We start from the raw sequence: 19,212 nt of genomic DNA on the forward strand, positions 1-19,212 counted from the left end.
AAAATCGATCAACGGTATCTATATATATCCTTAAGGCTATCTGCAATGGCAGCAAGAAGGAATAAAATTGTATAAAATAAATATATAAAATAAAATAAATGTTTACCAATCACAGTCGATTTCTTCTTTTACATTCGACTGTGATTGATCAATTTCTACTATTTTACTGCTTACTGCCAGTGTAGAATGGACTTAAGCTAGGCCAGACTGGAGTCAAATTGAGCACATGTGCTTCCCTCGAGGTGTACGGAAGTATATTAATTAAGTTTGTTTAAAATTAAAAATTATGACAGTTCAAGTGCAAATTGTACACGTGCACGCGTAAGTTTCGAGTAAAGTTACGGGCTTTTACGCGCGAGCGTCAAGATGCAGATGAAATTGGCCAAGAAGGAGAGCCGGGCGAATCGGAGCGTTAACCTCGTCGATGTGGACGACTTGGTTGTAAAGAGGAAAGGCGGTGGAAGTATAATCGATCAACGCCCGTTGTTTTCCAACGAGGGAGAGTAAGTTCTCGTGCAATTTCCCAATCGATTCATCACTTCGTTACTTACGTAGCATGACGATGAAATGATTATGTTTCACTTTCAGTACTCTGTATATATTGTGGAAGAATGTTATAAGAGTGTACAGTACGCAAACGGGGGACTTCGTGCGAGAGTTCGAGGCCGCAGATTACAGAATTACCGGGATGCTTATACATCCAGACAACAACAATGTTATCATTGGTTGCACCGAGAACGGAGAGCTCAACTGCTGGAGTTGCCAGAGTGGCATTATCACTAAGAAGCTGGTGAGATTTAGCGTGCAAATATGAATAATATGCAAGTGTATAGTAGAGATATTCAAAAGGTATATCTATTTGTCCTGCTTATTGTGCCATTTTTTGCAGCAATTGAAATATGAAACAAACTACAAAATAAAGATTAGGACCTTTCACATTGTAAAATACAAGATGTTTCAAGGAAATGAAGTGTGCCAAGCATTGATAACTTCCCTTTTGCTGCGAGATGGACGCAAAGAGATACACGTAGCTCTATTCGATATAGAAAGTGGAACTTGTACAAAATCGACGTTCATCTTGTAAGAGAAACACTAATAATTTCTTTTTTCTTTTGCTCCTCTTTTATCAATAATTAAACAAGAATCTAACAATACTGCACAAGAGTTATAATTATTTTTCATACATTTATAATATTCGGTTAATAACGTTCTGGTAATGATTATTACTATTTTTCTAGGACAAAGTCGTGGGAATATTATATCGACGTGATAGGAAACCACGGGGAGAATTTAATAGCACTTTTGCACGATGTAGACTTACATATATTAAATCCAGCCAGGAATTTAGTCGATAAACTGTAAGATACTGTTACAAGTACTAAGTGTGTGCTAGATAAACACATATCTAATTATCTATGTATATTTAAAAATGTATTAAATACGTGTGATACAAATCAGACACAAGACTGGTAGAACAGGTAGGATACCTACTTGTATAGCGGGACACCCGGAAGAGGAGTGCGTCGCTACTGGAGATTCCACTGGGCGTGTAGTAGTATGGAGAAGTCTCTTCCTAACTAGACCATACACGGCAGTTTTCCATTGGCACACATTGCCAGTTACGGAAATAGCGTTTAGCAAGTCAGGTAATAGATTTTCGCACGTTCCGTCAGAATTATTTTACATTTTATTTGATCGCATGGTGTATTTATTATAATTAAACAAAATTTGTGATATATAATAGTTTAACATAACGATACAACATGCTTGCCTCGCAGGTGGCCACATGTATACAGGTGGCGGTGAATGTGTATTGGTAAAATGGACTCTCGCGAATCCACAGCACAAGTCATTTCTGCCGCGATTACCGGCGCCGATTAAACATCTCACCATCGCGCCTGACAATTTGTATGTAGCTGTATCGACTTTAGACAATGGTAAAGCATGGTTATCCTTTTTTTCTAGAAGCTCAAATCTGGCAATAACAGATTCGTGTAATGCGACTCGGATTGTAATTGTAGGTATTGTTATCGTAAATCCGCAAAAGAAACTGACGTCGGTGATACAAAACTTTACGTGGGGCGTTGCCTCGTCGTCGAAAGACTTGTTTCCCGCAGGTCTGATCGTCGATCCGAGAACGGGTTCTCTTGTTCTAAATAGTCGTACTGGGCACGTTCAATTTTACAATATTCACACGAAGAATCTACTGTACAATGTAAGTATCACGTTTCAACGTGATATCGCACATGATTGCAGCGATATAAAAGGAACGCCGGATAAAGGAATGAATCCTTGATGAATTTTCCAGATTAATATAACTGCGCAAAATTTTTTGACTCAAGAACGCGATGTAATTATTGTAAATACGGAAGTTACAAAGTTAGCTCTGAACCATGACGGCACATGGATGGCGACAGTCGAAGAGAGGCACGATAAAGTCTCGTCTATAGAAGTGCGATTGAAATTTTGGATATTCGATCTGAAACAGCAGATGTAAGGGAGTACACCGTACAAATCTCTAATTACATGTTTGTACGAAATAACGCCACGATTAGACAATCCGTTAACGTTTTAGATTTGTATTGAATACATCTATCGAGTTACCTCACGAGGATGGGGTAAATACGCTGCAATTTCAACCGAACACGACGTTTGACGATGAAGAGTGGTTAGCAGTCACCACTGGGAAGGACAACAAATTTAAATTGTGGAATTTAGGCAAATCCCCAAGTACAGAAAGTACGTATAACCAATTACCTGGTCTATCGAAATCAATCTAAATAAATTCTATCTAAAATAATCTGAAATTGATAACTTTAAATTAATATAAAAGCGAAAGTTGGCGCCATTATCCGATATATAATTGTTTCTCGCAGAAGAAACGAGACATTGGTATTGTTACGGAGTAGGCGACTATCGTAATCTACCTGCTACGGATGCGGCTTTCTCGATGGATGGTTCGTTACTGGCTATCGGTTTTTCTTCCACCTTAACCATATGGATACCCGAAACGTGTGAATTGAAATCCAGTCTCACGCATTCCCAATACAACCATCCGATTACGTAAGTCAGGAGAAGTATTTTAGCTAACGTAACTCTTAATTGAACGAAACATAAAAAGCAATTGATTACAAGTCCTTTATAATTACAAAATGTTTGCGATGCAGACGAATAGAATTTGGCAAACACGAGGCCTGTCATCTCGTGGTAGTTGCGTCTCGGCAGCACGTCACAGTCTGGAATATTTTAACCCTCGCTATAACGTGGAGCGTGCCGTTGAGTGTGGTCAGTCTCATCGCCGACCCGAAGTCCACGTATATGGCGGCATTTACGTCCGATAATTCGCGTACGTATGAGCCATAAGTTTACTTCGTGCACTATTTTACCGCCAAGGAGTATTACCATGTCGGGATTATATTGAGAACTTTATTTTCATTCACAACACTATGACACATTTCACACTTTTACGTAGTCGTAAAATAATTTCTCAATATAATTTACTTGTTTCTAGTATACATATTCACGCCACAAAATGCGACATACGTTTACAAGAAAACGTGTCTCATCGAAAACTACATCGAAAACACTAGCTCGATATTGGCGGCCGCCTTCGTGCCCCATTTGCAGGAGAAGCGCAACTCTCCGCTCGGGCAGTGGCAACAAAAGTCGCAACTCTTCTTTTTGGATTCGAATCAAGTACGTAAGAGTAGCAAAATATAACTGTGTCATTAATATCACTGAATATTTCAGTTGATTTGCAATTTGAGATTGTAATTTGGAATATAGTACGTTTATGTTCACATTCTGTTCAGGAATTGCTCACGTTGGAGCCAGAGTCTGAAATGGACATTTCTTTGGAAATCCTTTCGGATAAAGGGGCCGTGCCACTGACCGCTTTCTCCAATCTTATAGCGGCTCAAACTTCTTCAGGCAAAGAGCAGACCGTCGCGGAAATTCACGAACATCTTGGCGTATCGACGAAGGGGATGGTAGAAGAAGTACGTAGAACTTTGAATTTCAATATCTATTCACATATAGAGATTCCTAAAAATCGCGCAGTCTGCTCTAAGATTCAATCAAATATCAGCGATTTTTAAGATTTTCAATCTATCTTGTTTTTTTATCGTCTCTAAGAAGTTCGTTATTAAATGATATAAAAAAATTTTTTATAAATGAGATCATGTCTATGTCTCTACACATAATTTTTAAGTAAATGCACAGACACTTTGCAAAATAAATACAGTTTAATTATTCTAAAATGAATATAAAAATGATATATTTGACAAATGATATAAAATTAATTAATTCGACAAATGAATCATTTTTGCTAATATGACGTAATAAATTGCTCCAGTTTTAAGATTTTAAGATTCATGCACTTCAGAACTTGGTAGATGAGGCAGTAAATTCCTTTATATTGAAAACTTGAAAGTTACAGATAGATAAAGATAAAAATTTGTTAATGACAATTAAGTAACAACGAGTAGAATATCATTTGTCATGATTGTTGGTCCCGCTGAATGCGGATGTTCTCGTTTAAACGACATTCTAATATAATCTATTCTAGCATAAATGCATTTATATGGATTTATATGGAATATGGATGTTATGTAGTCTCTAAAACTATAGACTCTATGAATTTAAAGATGCTTAAGCTTATTTAGCTGAAGAACTTGAAACGGCGTGTTCTGCACGATAGGACGACGAAACTTGGCGTATAACACTTTAGCTGCCAATCGTGGATCGTATTGAACATCCATTTGTCAGTGTCTTCTTCCTAAACGGTAATTCCGACAGCGTCGGACAAAATCGAACTTCCTATAGCGAAGACAATGCCATTGTGGAATCTGTCTCATGTTCTCGATCGCCTGCAAATTGTACAGCTTAAACAGAATTATTAGGATTATTGAACAAAAATAGTAAAGAAATTATCTGAGACATGTGAGAGATTAGTAAAGAGTACGAGAGAAAGAGAGGAAACTGTCCGACGTGACGACGTGAATTGTTTGACATAATGACAGCTAGTCGTATTAATCGAAATCAGGTCGAACGTCTACGTAAGCAGATGATTAAGAGTCATTGAGATCTTGGTGAAAAGTCTTCCTGTTTACAAGATCACACACACATACACATGTATCACGCACCACCTACGGTTCAGCGTGATTACATATATCATCGCACTCTCGGGCAAAGAAAGATTGGTTTAACAAGGGAATGTCAATGACCAACGTCCACTCATGCTTTCGACATTACCATGTACGTCCCACGTGCGTGCAATGGAGAAAAATACGAGGCGCATTTCTTATAATTGAGACACTCGGCGAGAAAAGGGAACCTATGCCGTGCGTCATCCAAGCGCTTTTCGCATCAGCGAGAGTATCCCCGAGTATAATCAAACATTGCCGAGATGAGCTACTACGTCGTAGCTTCCCGGTACGTCACGTATAAAGATACTTACTGCTTCGCTGTTGCTGGCGGGATATCCAAAAGTAGCCATCGCAAGTAACAGCGTCGCAAACAAGCACAACACTAATTTCAATCCGGTCAGCTTCATTCTCTTTCAGAACCCGGTTTTTTTTTCCGCCGGACAGCTTACTATGAACAATTAGATCGATCTTCGAGTTCCTCTTTTGAAACAGCTACCTCCAGCTGAAAACATGAATTAATCCAAATCTCTGTTTTCCTATTGAAGCGCCTGCTAAACTTTCGCATGCAGGTGGTTTTTACCCCGCTTGATACGAATGAAGATTATAAGGATCAATGAATCACGTTCGGATACCACTTAACGCGGATGGAATGCGGAAAAAATCTAGTACCCTTTCGCGCGACCACCGCGTGAATCACGAAGAAGAAGATCCTTCACATGTGTCCCAACGCTCCGCGTGCGACTGGCTTTCAGTAGAAGCCTCGCCATGATTTAATATAGGAACTCCCACCCTCTCACGGCATTCGAGTTGTCCCTTCAGGACGACTGGACAACAGGCGAACTTCGCTGGAAATCCTGCGCCTCACGCGTCATAGTTGCCGTATCGCGGACTGTATCTATCGCTCTGACGCCGTAGCGCCTATTCATGCATTCTTATGCATATATTTTGGCATTTTCACGGTGAGCGTTATCGGCCGCGTCTTGTCTTTTCTTCGTGTAGGTGGAAAGTTCGCTTGAGAAAATGAACGCAATACGAAGCGGTTGCATCAGACGAAGCAGATAAGGTCCGAATGTCCGTTCGATGCAGTGTATATCCGTATTGAGCAATTAATCCGTCGTGTCAAAAATAGAAACTCGTCTCGTCGTCGAGATGCGTTTACTAGTTGTATACGCGAGGCATAACACGCATTGTCGTTATCAGAAACAAGAGGCCGTAATAACAGCGACTTTGTCCGTCTGCCGCCTCATTCATCCTCGGGAAAAATGTACAGGGTGTATCATTTTGATTTCAAGTGCATGTTTTTTAATGTAATTGATAATTTTAATGTCTTATTTACTAGATGAAAGTGAACGTTTCTATTTTCGTGTTTTCACAGGCCAGTCGAATAAAAATAAAATCTTTGAAATTTTTGAAGAATGTTAGTGTTTAAGAATACAGATAGATTTTGTTTTCATTGATTGAATTAAATCAATTTTTTATTTTGTTGAATCTTACGCGATATAGAATCAATAATCTCGAAGAACGGCTCTACTTAAGTAAACGTTAATCATACTATATAAAATACAGTCTCGACGACAGGCAACGCATAAAAGAAAGTTCGTATCTTGTTTGGTTTTTGAAATATTTCGTTGTGTGGATTACAATAGGACACCCTGTGCAATGCGAAAATAGCGCTGTCGCAGAATCGTCTGGGATTGTTTGCGAATGTAAAACCAGGCCAACAGGAACAAAGTCTTATCGGCTCGGCGACCGTCTCGATTGTTACTATTGATACCTGCTAATAAAATGCCATGCCGGGGTGAAACGCGGAGTATAGATCAATCTGTCTCATCGCTACCAATATTGCGTAATCATGATTCTTTGAAATTTCTTAAAAAACTTGGTATTAAACTTGATATTTGTTAATCATCGTATTTTCTGAAATTTATTTTCTACGCGTGCCTTGATTTATTTTTCTATTTTATTCCATTCCAGTTTCGACGTATGTGACGTACGTGGATATAATGTTAATAATTGTGTTTCTCTGGCGTTCAGTAATTATGTTCATTAATGTAATTCCCATTAAATGGACCGAAAGACCAAGCACTTTGCCCTCGGCTAAGAATAGTTATTCCGTGCTGAAAATAGCCGCGAGGATATGTCCTTTTTCATGTTTAGCTTATTGTTACGCGCAAGAACTTTATTAATGACCGCGTTCCTACGAAAATAGAGGCATGAGGGAACGCCGGACTTTACGTGCTTGGTAATTGTCTTGATTGCAGCGATAATAAACTACGTTCCCCGGCTCGTCTCGTCGTTTTTTGTGAGCAATGCCGCGCATATTGTCGTCACGGTTCTCTGAAATTCGTCCGAACTCATTACTGACATTCGTGTCATCTTGAAAACAAGAAATGCACAAATGGATCAATTGATTCAAAAGCATACATATGTCACACACATCGTCAACAATATAATTCAGTCAAGAAATCGTGCAAGAAATGAAATAAGAGATTTCCAGTACATTGGATGAACGAGACTATAAATACAACGTGCGTTGCCAAGTGTGCATTTACTTTGCAAATCTTGCGTTTTAAATATTTATTTGCCCAAAGAGAGAGGCTTGTGCTGAGGAATGTTAATTGTAATTTGTAAATTTCTGTCACTTTTGCGAGCGGATTTTCGCCGACGAAATTTGAACATGTTTTGAGCTTTAGCCATAACAATGCATATGCACGTACATTCTCAATTTCGTGAACACTCATCGCTCAAGTGTACACGTTGCGGAGGATATTCGTGTGGGTTGCAACAGAGACGAATCAACCTAGATCTGAAGTAGAAGATTACAGGAATTGCACAAATTTTCATTCGGAGGTGTGTCGTGTCAGCCTTAAAACTAATTAACCGATCGCCCGATCAGCCAGTTATTATCGGCGCCGCATATATATTTTTATACTGTATATGTGAAGTTTTTTTATCTAAAATTCTGGATATGAATATATGAAATATATCAATTATGTTTATTTATAATTTGTTCAACATTAATTTTGTTATTATTTTCTTTTTAGTTACTCAGCGTGTCGGCTCATACTTTGCCTCCGATAAGATTGTTGTGCTCGTCGCTCATCTTGTCGTTGATGAGACAGCAATCGTCGAGAAATGATCTTAGAAGTACCGAAAAGTATGTAAAATTAGCGCAATATTATTAAACATTTACGTTAAAGTTACATCGCTTTATGCAAATAAACGTTGTAGCATCGCGTATTAATTCTGCTGTAATTTTCAGAGACAGCGATGATGAGGACAATCGGGATGATGCCTTGGACTTAAGTGACGACGAAGTGTCACGGCCGACGAAATCAGCGGCTACGCCGACAAACGCCGAAAATGAGGATACGGACGAATTAGACGTGCAACTTGTCAGTCACGATTGGTCCTTCCTAGCCACTATATTTCCCGACTAAAACGGCACCGCTCATTGAAGAACTCTCGCGTGAAGCAGCAGATCACAAAGTTGAGTCCATTCAACGAACGTGCAAACGCAATTAACATTTTGTTAATTGAAATATGAGCTGCGTGGACAATATGTGAGCTGTACAGAATGTTAATTCATTACGAGACATTAATAAAACATTCAAACGTGTGTGAATCAGTTGTACGAATCGCATATCTAGCTTTAAGACGGTTTCGGTAATTGATCCAGTCGCGAGGCAAGCTCGGCCAATTCGACGACGGCCTCGCTGATCCTCCTCTCGTACAACGGGTCTTTCTTCATGTTCGAAAGAACAAACTCCTTCCTGTTTCGAAAGTAGTATTCGGCGTAGGTTGCTGGATCGTTCATGACTCGCGCGCCGAGTTCCTCGTCCATCAGAACCGTGGGGAAGTAGACTACCGCGGTGATAACGGCGGCCAGACGTTGTTCCTCCATACCATCGACCACCTCCAACCAGGCGGGCCTTCGTGCATCACGGATCTCGTGAGCGTTCAAGGTTTCGCATAGGGTCTCGTAATAGTGGTGCAGCATCGCGCTTTCTCGCGTCTCTCGGAAGTTGCGGTCCGTGCACAGATACAGGAACTGTGCCACGTCGTGCGCCAACGGCGAGTACCGCAGCAGTTGGTAATCCACCAGCAGGCACTTGGGCGGGATGTCGTTGTTGAACATGAGGTTGTTGCCCCAGAGGTCTCCATGGCTGACCACGTTCGCCTTTGTGCATGACGGCCTCATCGCGTGATAGACCTGCTCGCAGGCTGACCGCACAAGATCGGGATCGCGCCCCAAATGCTCGGCCACAGCCGCGGCTGCGTCTACGCCTGCCTCGAACCACACTCGCGTCATGCCTTTGTGAACGAAGGCCCTTTCCTCAAAGGCGTCCGGGTACAGTTGGTTGAAGGGCACGCCGAGATGCCACTCTGCCAGCAGGGAGGCCGCGTGCAGCCGCGCGATAGCGCTGAGACCCGCGCGCACCAGTGTCTCATCAAAGAGCTTGTCCCGCATCGAGTAGCCCTTGCCGCACAGCTCTTCGAAGACTATCAGGTTTTCCTTCACTATGTAACACGCTGGCGCCCAGGGTTGGCCTCGGTACCCCTTGCAGAGCAGCGGCATTATGTCGCTGTAGAATTTCGTCTCTTGCTTGAAGACTCCTTTCTTTAGTACGTACTCGGCTTGATCCGGCACTTCGTACGGTACGGCCTTGAGGAAGAGCGAGAAGGCGATTGCCTTGCCTCCATGCGTGCCGGCTACCACGCACAGGCGATAATGCGAGCCGAGAAATCCAAGTTTCCCGTCGGAGTACGGTCGAATGGTGTACTTTATCAGGTCAACGTCGGCACTCAATACGCGTTTCGCCACCTTCTTCACCTCTTCGAATGAGAGTAGCTTGTAAATGCCGTTTCTCTCGCCGAATACATTGGATGTTCCTTTGTCGAGGGATTCTTTTATACATATGGCCGCGGTAGACATATTTCTCTTTGTGAACTGCAGAAAACTACTTTCGAAATAGGAATGGCAAGCATCGAACGCACAATCCTATCCTTATATAGCAATCGTGCTAAGTGCATCGTATTTGCAGATTTAACTGCTTTTGCAGTATAAAATGTGTAACATTTCTATCAAGATGCTTCTTGTATCAAGCAGTATTTCCATCAAGATATTGCTTGATAAAGGTGTCGTTTAAAAGACTCGAAATGGCATAGCTGAGTCTGCCACGACCTACGACTATGCTAAAATTATCTTTTTTATTTATACTGAAACGTATTGTCATACGTTATATCCTGTCGCGATGAATAAACAGCCAATATTTCGAGAAAGCTGAGGATACTGGCTTCCATAAAAAAATCAAAAGCGCTCCCGATTGAAACAGTACATTTAAATATTCAATGTGAGAATTGTGAGATTATTACTATTGATTTAATCAGCAAAATAAGCGCGTACAAATATACAGGGTGAGGCACCTAAAACAGGCCACCTGAATATCTCGGCTGTTCTTGGTGATAGAAAAAAATGTGGCAGACCAAACTTGCATGGTTTCGAGGGACACATAATTTGTTCTAAATAGTTTTTTATTAGGTGGACGCGTAGAGGTCATATGAAGGTCAACTTCGTTTTTTTAAATGATATGATATGTTTTTTTACGTACCATCTAGTAGAGCGTTTGAAGATGCGCACATTGATCTACGGGTCAAAATCATTCAAGGTCACTGAAGGCCAACTGCAAGGGAAAATAATTTACTTTATATTGCCTAGAGTTCTCTGCTATTAAAAATACTGTAAACTCAGAAATGAAAAAGTTCTAGCCCTTAGAAATTTTTTCTTTTTCCGCGAAGTTCTGAGTTGTTGTTATCATTATTTTTTATATTGCCTAGAGTTCTCTGCTATTGAAAATACCGTAAATTCAGAAATGAAAAAGATCTCTTTGAATCGCCAGTAACTTCATTTAATTGATAAATTCTTAAATTGCGCAAGCTGGCAAAGTGTAGATGGTCGGACAATATTTTTGTGCATTAGATGCAATGATTATTAGAAATTTTAGTCTTCAGTGACCTTGAATGATTTTGACCCGTAGGTGAATGTGCGCATCTTCAAACGCACTACTAGATGGTACGTAAAAAAACATATCATACCATTTAAAAAAAACGAAGTTGACCTTCATATGACCTCTACGCGTCCACCTAATAAAAAACTATTTAGAACAAATTATGTGTCCCTCGAAACCATGCAAGGTTGGTCTGCCATATTTGTTTCTATCACCAATAACAGCCGAGATATTCAGGTGGCCTGTTTTAGGTGCCTCACCCTGTATACTTAATGATAAAATATACGTTTTCGAATTCTTGTGTTATCTTTACTTTCGCAGCATTTTTAAGCTACAGTTAAAGCCCATTAATACCGGTACTAAATCTTTCCATAATCAACACGAATTTCTCTTGCCGATAAGGTATCAACATGTAATTCAGCACGAAAACGTCATAACGTGTGATCGAGATTTGCTACAACAGCCTGTATCACGCAACAAGCTAATGAAAGGACTAAAATATAATAAAATAATAAAATACGCATGTATCGAATGATGTGTCGAAGGAAATATCGTCCTTCTGGACATTACCAACTAGAGCCAACAGATCAAAGACGATGCATCCGCCGATACCTGATGACCGAACTGGTGAGCATTTTAAAGTGCAGAAATTCACATTTTTAACATTCGCCAAATGTAGAGCTGCGAAAATAACGTCGTAAATTATTTCTCGAATTTCAGAGGCTCCGATGGCACGCACGCGGCGCACACATGGGAACGCTAATTCATCACGCGCGCACATATTAAATAGACGCAATCAATCCGCGCCACCTCCATGGTACACGACCCGGTGCTGTACATATGATGCATTTCCACGTCATCAACTTCGTTTGCGAAACGGCAATTTCTCTGCTGCACCGCGACAGTTTGCACTGGGTTTTCGTGCATGCCGTGAAATCCAATTGTAATTGAGCACGTGTACTTAGGCAAGAAATATGAAACTATGATTTTCCCTGTTTCAGAGACGATTTGTCCAGCTTTCAATGTTTAATATAAAAGCAGGCACGCACCGTCAATTGCGGCACGAGAGACCTGGTTGTATCGTTCATCACGATGTCGATAACGAGATCACTGTGCTTCACAGTACGGTTGACAAAAAACCGCAAACGTTGCACGGAATTTTCATCTGAATATACACGAATGTATTGCGAATGAGTAGACGAGGATTGTATTCTCCTCCTATGCGGTCGCTCGTACATTGAAATTTCGAACTTATCGGAAATAATAATATAAAAATGGCAAACTGTAATTTTTGTAAAGTAGCGTATGTACATTCTACATGTATATATCTTATCGGAAATGGGCTGCTAACTTCTTCGTAAGCATCGAGCAGCTTTTCCTCGGACACGTTTTTACTCTTTATCGCAAGAAAATTTCCCAGCGTGCTGGGTTGCCTTAAAAGAAATTAATTAATTCAACGAGCGAGTAAGTAAACTACAAAAAAGCAATGAAAGATTAAAACTTCCTGCATTTGTACCTGCTACATTAATATTTAATATTAATTATTCTATCCAACACGCACGCGTTTTTATTTGAAATGCTGAGCGTACTATCTGAAATATTTATTCCTTATACGGAACGTGATGCAAAAGGAAACCGAAGGCAACGATGTTTTCCAATCCAGAGTGATATCGGCAGACGTGATTACTATGGGATTATGGAGAAAATTTTCTATCACGTTCGCTACCGTATTCGCACAACCCCATCAGCAGAGCGTACAGGAGATTAGTCAGAAAATTTTATGAACATTTGTGGATTTTGTTGTTAGTCCAGAATATTTTCACGTTAACAGGATGTGTCTCAAGTTTTAACTTGAGAAATTTCAAAATGCATGTAAAATGTAAAAACATTTTTTTTTTCTTTTCAATTCACGAAAGATTGTCATCGACGAGATACCTTGCACCGTGAATTGTGCTTCAATATTGTTTCAAAATCTTCCATGGTTAAATCACTTATTTTTTCATTTTGAGACTCTGCAGAAATAAACTGTACAGATTGGTCTTAACATATGAAGCGATATACTCGACCATGACATCGTATTGTGTATAATATCTTGAATTATGCAAAGGCTGATCTTGCACGCTATACTAGATGCGGTAACACTGTTAATAATATATTTATGTTTCTATATCTCGCGAGATTATATTTCATACATCGTGGTAGAAACAAACTGTTTATTAACAAAAAATTTTATTAACAAAAGTATCTAAATTTTTGGTAAAAAAATAATCTTGATATAGTTTATAAAGTTTTCCTCCTCTTTTCACTTATCCTTTTTTGATCTAGCCGCTGCGCTGTTCTTACTTGCACGCGATCCGAATAAGAAATTTTTCAATTTTCGGAGACTGTACAGCGTGATGTACAGCACCGTGGCAATTACGACGAATATGAAGGCGTAAACGTCCAGTAGGTTCCGTTGCCACCAATACAGCTGAAGAGCTGGTGATTGAAGCACATTTCCATATTTTGCGACGTATTCAACCCAATATATGGACGTGTTCAAGGGACTCATTGGTCGATCGAGAAACAATTTCTGCAGTCTCTGCATGTTGTTGCTGAAACAGGTAACAGAAAATAGTTAGGAAGAGAATTCTGCTGTTTGTTCTGCGATACGTAATAACTAGCTGATCTATCTGCTTATATATTTTATTTATTATTCTATTTATTAATTCATGCAGGAGTTTGTAATCTCTACTATCAATGTTATGATTCACTGATTCTCGCTAAACACCTTACTATTAGCAGGTAATTGTACAGCGTTTCAATTCAGATGTTTATGATCCCGCGTACTCACCGATAGGAGGGGTCCTTCAAGATTTTATTTAATGCCGAGGATAATCTCTCCTCGGTAATATCGTTTATCGACTGCAATGAGATCGCCACCTTTTTGTTGACGAAATTTTTCATGTTGCGGTGCTGATCACTGAACAGAGAAATGCCGATCAGAGGAACCCCATGATAGACCGCTTCCATTGTTCCCATGAGCCCGCCGTGCGTAATGAAAGCTCGTATATTTTTATGTTCTGCACGATTGACAACAATTTTGTATTTTACTTTATTTTATCGTTAAGACAGTCTAAAAGAAAAAAAAAAAGTAATTTATACATACTGAGAATGGAAATCTGGGGAAACCAAGGATTCGTCATGACGTTCTCCGGTAATCCTGGTAGCAGGTCTTCTTTCTTCGCGACCTTCATCAGCACGCGAACCGGCGCGATCTTCTCGAAGGATGCGTAGATCTGCTTCATCAGTTCTTCAGGGAAGGTCTCGATCCTCACCATGGAACCGAATGTAAAGTAGATGCAACCATGTGTGCTCTCGTCCAACCATTTTTGCATTTCCTGCGTATAAATTCTTGTTGAGCAAGTGATTTGTAAACTACCGAATGTGTGAAGAGTCATTTAACAGAGCATAAGAAGAACACAAGTGAAACTATATCTATAACAACAAATTATTCTGATTCTAGTCAAATACTATGCAGATTGCTCCAGAAAGTATTAAGTGTGCAGTGGATACCCAAGCAGAACGAAAAGTCATAAAGTGAGAAAGATAGCAAAGACATAAAAATGATAAAAAAATTGAATTTTGATAGTTATTTTAATATTATATTGACGTCATCGTGACGTTCTGTTCTGCTTGGGTGATTAAAAAACCTATTTTTATTTGGGCATACTAGTGGCAGAGGGTCGTCGTCGTCCTTGAGGTGCAAACCGCTGACTTCGATTATACCGGGATTCATCGGCCTGATTTCATTCAACGAGTGATGAGAGTTAACTAGATACAATGCTATATCTGAGTGTAAATCATCCATGGATGGCACGTCCATACCGAAATGCGTCTTCACGTGTTGCACCTGAGCATCGCTGTAATAACTCATTTGCATGGTGTACATGTTCGTCAGCAAGAAATTCGTCAGACGTTCTCTGAAATTCATGCGTTGCTCGAATGTCGAGAAGTAACTCGGGATGTACGCGGGATTTGCCTGGTTACCGGACAAGTGGTTGAGCCAATCGTAGAAACTGGTGGTCACCAGGCCGATCATTGGGACTTTGAAGTAACGGCCAAAAGCCAGATAGCACGGTGACAGGAACAACTGTACACGTGCAAACGAAATATTAGCGAATAGCGTGTCAAATTCTAATACGAAAATATCAAGATTATAATAACTTTGAAATGGGAAGCGATTAAAGTTCATTAATGATAGAACTGAAATATTCTAAATTAATTATTTCGCTCTATTATCTGTTTTATCTTCATTGTAAATATGATGAAAAATATTTAACAGCGTGCTTCTCTGGACTTATATTTAAATTAAATAAATTTAAATTAAATACGTTAAATTAAAATAATACGATCTTTTTGATTGTAAGGCGCAAGCAAATGTATATTAATCATACCGAAACGACAATGACATCATATGGAGGATTCTGCTGCGAATTCTTGATCAACTCTTGTAGTTTTGGATGACCTAATAACTCGCAAGTCTTCGATCCCAGCAAAGAAAGTGTCCTGGGAATCGTGGTGAGACTGGTATAATCTTCGAGTCCCGTCGCGTTAAGATTATTCGTAAGTTCTGGAACGATGCCGCCTATGTTAATTTCCGTATAATTAGGTATTGGTTTCTTCAGTGAAAATTGTGTGATCACGTCTACTTGATGACCACGTATCGCCAAGTTTTTCATCAGCGCCTCCATCAGGATCCAATGGCTTTTGGATTGGAGTGGAGCAACACCGAGGATCCGATAGCCACCAATTATTTGAGTGCAGATCAAGATCACGAGAAGAACTGATAGTAGAATCTTCATGCTTATTTAGTAAATATCTCGCGTTTTTTTGCGTGTTAATGAACTATTTGATGAACTATTTGTCACTATTTGATCTCGTGATGGTCTTTGCGTAACTTTGTGTAACCGTCATATAACTATCAAATTCAGGAAATTCAGCTCGCTAAAAAAAATTAATTATTTCGTTAAAATATGTAATTAAGGAAATGAAAAAGACATGGTATGTATAATTATTGTTTTTGTATGAAATGATAAAAATAAGCATTTCTTTTATTTATATTACTAATTATGTATGCAATATTATTTATGGTAATTAATTGATTTTGATCATATCAATCCATCTTCCTTTTAAAAATTTATAAATTTCTTTTATTATTCGAATAAAATCTAGATTAAAATATCATTTAAGTGCAAGCAACTACGAATAGTCATATTAACTAGTTATTAAATAGTTATTAACTAGTTATTAAATAGTAATTCAATAGTAATTCATGGAATTCAATCACATACAATCGTCGATAGACTGCCAATTCTGCCAATCAAATTTATGATAATATTTTTATTATTAAAATTTATAATAATATAATTTATAATAAACACACACTGTATCAGAGATTTCACAGAGATTTTTAAAACACGCAATACTTGCTTAGTATGTTACTATATAAATGATATATCATATCAAAATGATACATATAAATGATTTATCTAATAAATAAATGATAGATAGATGTGTCCAAAGTTTATACTATTTTTGTTATCTCTAAAACTTTCTCTCTCTTTTCGTTACTCTTTGATTATCACTTTTACAAATTTCTGAACTGTACACAACACATAAAAACTGCTAGTGTTATTCACTACTCATTTAAGCCTCGTAAAGCGAATGATACTGCGAACTAACGTACTTTAAGAGATATGATAGTTTATTAAGGTATATTTTGTAATCGAGACTGTTCACGAGTACATTGACGGCCGCTACAACCTTGACTGAATCATTCTCTCGCTAAACGTTAAGAGGAAAGATATCAAAACATGCGATAAATGGTGGGGTGATGGATCTATTGAGGGTCGAATGAGTTGCATTATTTAAATGCGATAAATTGCAACAAAACGTTCATTTATCTGGTTGCACTTTCTGCTGCAATATGTTCCCCTAATTATGACATTCAATAATTAAACCATGACTTTCCACATTCATATCAAAACACTTAATTGCATTCATCGATAAGATATGAACGAGTCATAAAAACATATTAATCTTAGACATATTATGTTTACAACGCTAACATAAATGTAGACGTATAAATATAAAAATACAAATTCATTGTATGCATATTAAACGCACGTCTCAAACCGAAAAATGCATTTACATATACATTCACAGTAGAAATATTGTAAAATCGTTAAACGTTGGGTTACCTTATTCTAATACTTTTATTAACAATAAAGACAAATTAAACTTACCATTTTACTATATTTGCTATTATAATATATTTTTCAATATCAATTTTTATCATATCCACGTACTTATGAGAAAAATACGAATACGCAGTTTGAATTACCGCGCGCGATCGCACGGCCTATCGATTGAGCGGCAGACTTCGATTCTCGCGGACATGTTCTTCGATACATTTCGAACTGCAGCCAGTAGCGAAACGCGTGGAAGCGCGGCTCGACCGTTCCGTGTATCTCGCGATCCTGATTACCTGAAACCGCTTAAAAGTGGATTTCGTGCGCAGTTAAGATTATCACGAGTCCCCTAAAGCATCAGACGTTCGCTGGAACATTGAATCATCGCGTGCCAACCTCGATTTCGCTGTCTCCTGGGGAGATAAGAGGTCCTGGAAAACAATCTTTGTTCATTCGGAAACTCGATGCTTCGGATTGAGCGGACTTTTCGGCAAGGATCTCGGAAGTGTAAAGGCACCGTGCGACGTGGCATCGACTCGAAGGTAAGTCCATAAATCTTTTCCATTCCATTGCTGTCGCGCAGAATATAACCGTTTAATTGACACGACGCGAAGAGTTATGACGCGCACTTTTGATCTCGTGAAACGCCGTTTAACGACGTACGCAAAAGAAATATTAACTTTATTTTATGTGGGATTTGTAACTATGAAATACAGCCATCGTAAAGTGGACAGAGAAACCCACTTCAAATCATTAATATGACATGATCGATTTTATCATCGCGAAAAACCGCTGTACCATTCATCCAAAGATTTCAATTGGCACTCGTCTCTACCTCCTTCGATTTCGAGGCAGAATCACATTATTTTTGCTATAAATTCCCGAACCGCCGAAATACACGACACTTCGGCTCTTCACGCTTCCTTGCGTCGAATGAGACTCTTTGCTGCCTCAGAGAATCAAAGAGTTCCATTCGAAAGAAAGTATCGCCTGATTGCTAGGTTAAGCTCCATCGATATTCCAGTCTGTTCTATCATCCTGGTGTGGTATTAGTCCGATGTTACCAGCGAATGATCATGTCAAAGTTCCCATACAGCACCGAAAGATTGCAATATTGCATGGAAGTTGCGAAATGTCTCTGCAATGTTGCTGCAACATTGCAGTAACGTTGAAATGTCCGCCCTAGGAAACATTGCAATGAAACATTGCAGCAACATTGAAATGTGTGCTCCCGGAAACATTGCAAAAAATATAATAGTATAGTAAAAAGGAGTAATTTATATTGGTCCAATATTATAAAGTAATCTGTTTTTTAGCTAATACTTAATTATGATTAAATGGGGCAAATTTAATGACTTCAGATGCTTGCGGCGTGCGTGGACGTTGTCCATGGGAACCTCTGCCGCAAGTGCAAAAATTCTCAGAAAAATTATTATCATGCCAAGGCACGTACTTATATAACTGTGAAGCTAAATCTTAACGTCGAGTAAGAACTCGACATATGCACCACCTAGTGGTGCGGAGCGAAAACGCATACAACTTTGCAGGATCATTTCGGTGCAATATTGCAATTGTATATCTCTGTAATATCTCTGCAAAATTACATTGCAACTTGTAATGTTGCAACATTCCTGCAATAAAACTGGAAGCTTATGTGCTGTATGGGTTATATCTGAAACAGCATGTCTTCACATTGGAGACCTCTCGTTGAAAAGGCGTGAATTGCAATTGGAGGATTGCAATTGTCAGTGACTCCGGTGAGATACTCGTAACAATCGGTAATGCAGAGTATTCACTGATATGAATCACTTGAGAAAAAGGAGA

The 19,212-nt window shown here is 39.1% G+C and overlaps 5 protein-coding genes and 1 long non-coding RNA gene across 9 annotated transcripts in view; 3 read left to right on the plus strand and 3 right to left on the minus strand.

Moving 5' to 3' along the window:
• Positions 1-81: 81 nt before the first annotated feature.
• LOC105276955 (WD repeat-containing protein 75) lies at positions 82-8,768 on the plus strand. The gene is made up of 15 exons (XM_011335020.3): positions 82-503; positions 589-790; positions 890-1,080; positions 1,239-1,358; positions 1,459-1,646; positions 1,779-1,937; positions 2,022-2,215; positions 2,309-2,493; positions 2,576-2,739; positions 2,877-3,063; positions 3,168-3,346; positions 3,512-3,696; positions 3,813-3,998; positions 8,192-8,304; positions 8,410-8,768. The coding sequence occupies exons 1-15, from the start codon at positions 367-369 to the stop codon at positions 8,585-8,587; spliced, it is 2,568 nt and encodes an 855-aa protein (XP_011333322.2). The 5' UTR covers positions 82-366; the 3' UTR covers positions 8,588-8,768.
• LOC105276953 lies at positions 4,392-8,138 on the minus strand. 3 transcript variants are annotated; one of them, XM_026968175.1, is made up of 3 exons: positions 5,817-8,138; positions 5,459-5,649; positions 4,392-4,883 (listed from the first exon to the last, which is right to left on the minus strand). In XM_026968175.1, the coding sequence occupies exons 2-3, from the start codon at positions 5,552-5,554 to the stop codon at positions 4,764-4,766; spliced, it is 216 nt and encodes a 71-aa protein (XP_026823976.1). In that variant the 5' UTR covers positions 5,555-5,649; positions 5,817-8,138; the 3' UTR covers positions 4,392-4,763. The 3 variants fall into 3 exon arrangements, with proteins under 3 accessions (XP_026823976.1, XP_026823975.1, XP_011333321.1); XM_026968174.1 differs by having other exon boundaries at positions 5,728-8,138; XM_011335019.3 differs by having other exon boundaries at positions 4,392-4,868; positions 5,728-5,915.
• LOC105276956 lies at positions 8,680-10,586 on the minus strand. The gene has a single exon (XM_011335021.3). It carries the CDS (start codon positions 10,081-10,083, stop codon positions 8,800-8,802), a length of 1,284 nt encoding a protein of 427 aa, XP_011333323.2. The 5' UTR covers positions 10,084-10,586; the 3' UTR covers positions 8,680-8,799.
• Positions 10,587-11,392: 806 nt separating this feature from the next.
• On the plus strand, positions 11,393-12,709 carry LOC105276957. The gene is made up of 2 exons (XR_893510.3): positions 11,393-11,782; positions 11,876-12,709. It is a non-coding gene; the product is annotated as an uncharacterized LOC105276957 (long non-coding RNA).
• Positions 12,710-13,054: 345 nt separating this feature from the next.
• Positions 13,055-16,999, minus strand: LOC105276958 (UDP-glucuronosyltransferase 2B15). 2 transcript variants are annotated; one of them, XM_011335023.2, is made up of 6 exons: positions 16,884-16,999; positions 15,592-16,141; positions 14,868-15,287; positions 14,304-14,535; positions 13,989-14,217; positions 13,055-13,749 (listed from the first exon to the last, which is right to left on the minus strand). In XM_011335023.2, exons 2-6 carry the CDS (start codon positions 15,997-15,999, stop codon positions 13,458-13,460), a joined length of 1,581 nt encoding a protein of 526 aa, XP_011333325.1. In that variant the 5' UTR covers positions 16,000-16,141; positions 16,884-16,999; the 3' UTR covers positions 13,055-13,457. The 2 variants fall into 2 exon arrangements, with proteins under 2 accessions (XP_011333325.1, XP_011333326.1); XM_011335024.2 differs by lacking the exon at positions 16,884-16,999 and adding an exon at positions 16,728-16,877.
• A 604-nt stretch (positions 17,000-17,603) lies between these two features.
• LOC105276963 (calcitonin gene-related peptide type 1 receptor) overlaps positions 17,604-19,212 on the plus strand; it is a 69,153-nt gene continuing 67,544 nt past the window's right edge. Inside the window, exon 1 of the mRNA XM_011335039.3 lies at positions 17,604-17,930. The gene's annotated coding sequence lies outside the window, so the exon portion shown is untranslated. The remainder of the gene's footprint in view (positions 17,931-19,212) is intronic.

Source organism: Ooceraea biroi, chromosome 3 (genome assembly GCF_003672135.1).
Source record: "Ooceraea biroi isolate clonal line C1 chromosome 3, Obir_v5.4, whole genome shotgun sequence".
Taxonomy (NCBI): domain Eukaryota; kingdom Metazoa; phylum Arthropoda; class Insecta; order Hymenoptera; family Formicidae; genus Ooceraea; species Ooceraea biroi.

Coding starts and splice junctions, on each gene's coding strand:
- LOC105276953 (XM_026968175.1), bottom strand. CDS start 5,554: ATGAAGCTGACCGGATTGAAATTAGTGTTGTGCTTGTTTGCGACGCTG. Junction 4,884..5,458: donor CCGCCAGCAACAGCGAAGCA/GTAAGTATCTTT, acceptor ATTCTGTTTAAG/CTGTACAATTTGCAGGCGAT.
- LOC105276958 (XM_011335023.2), bottom strand. CDS start 15,999: ATGAAGATTCTACTATCAGTTCTTCTCGTGATCTTGATCTGCACTCAA. Junction 15,288..15,591: donor ATGATGTCATTGTCGTTTCG/GTATGATTAATA, acceptor GCACGTGTACAG/TTGTTCCTGTCACCGTGCTA. Junction 14,536..14,867: donor ACGACGACCCTCTGCCACTA/GTATGCCCAAAT, acceptor ATTTATACGCAG/GAAATGCAAAAATGGTTGGA.
- LOC105276956 (XM_011335021.3), bottom strand. CDS start 10,083: ATGTCTACCGCGGCCATATGTATAAAAGAATCCCTCGACAAAGGAACA.
- LOC105276955 (XM_011335020.3), top strand. CDS start 367: ATGCAGATGAAATTGGCCAAGAAGGAGAGCCGGGCGAATCGGAGCGTT. Junction 1,647..1,778: donor AATAGCGTTTAGCAAGTCAG/GTAATAGATTTT, acceptor CTTGCCTCGCAG/GTGGCCACATGTATACAGGT. Junction 3,999..8,191: donor CGAAGGGGATGGTAGAAGAA/GTACGTAGAACT, acceptor TTTTCTTTTTAG/TTACTCAGCGTGTCGGCTCA.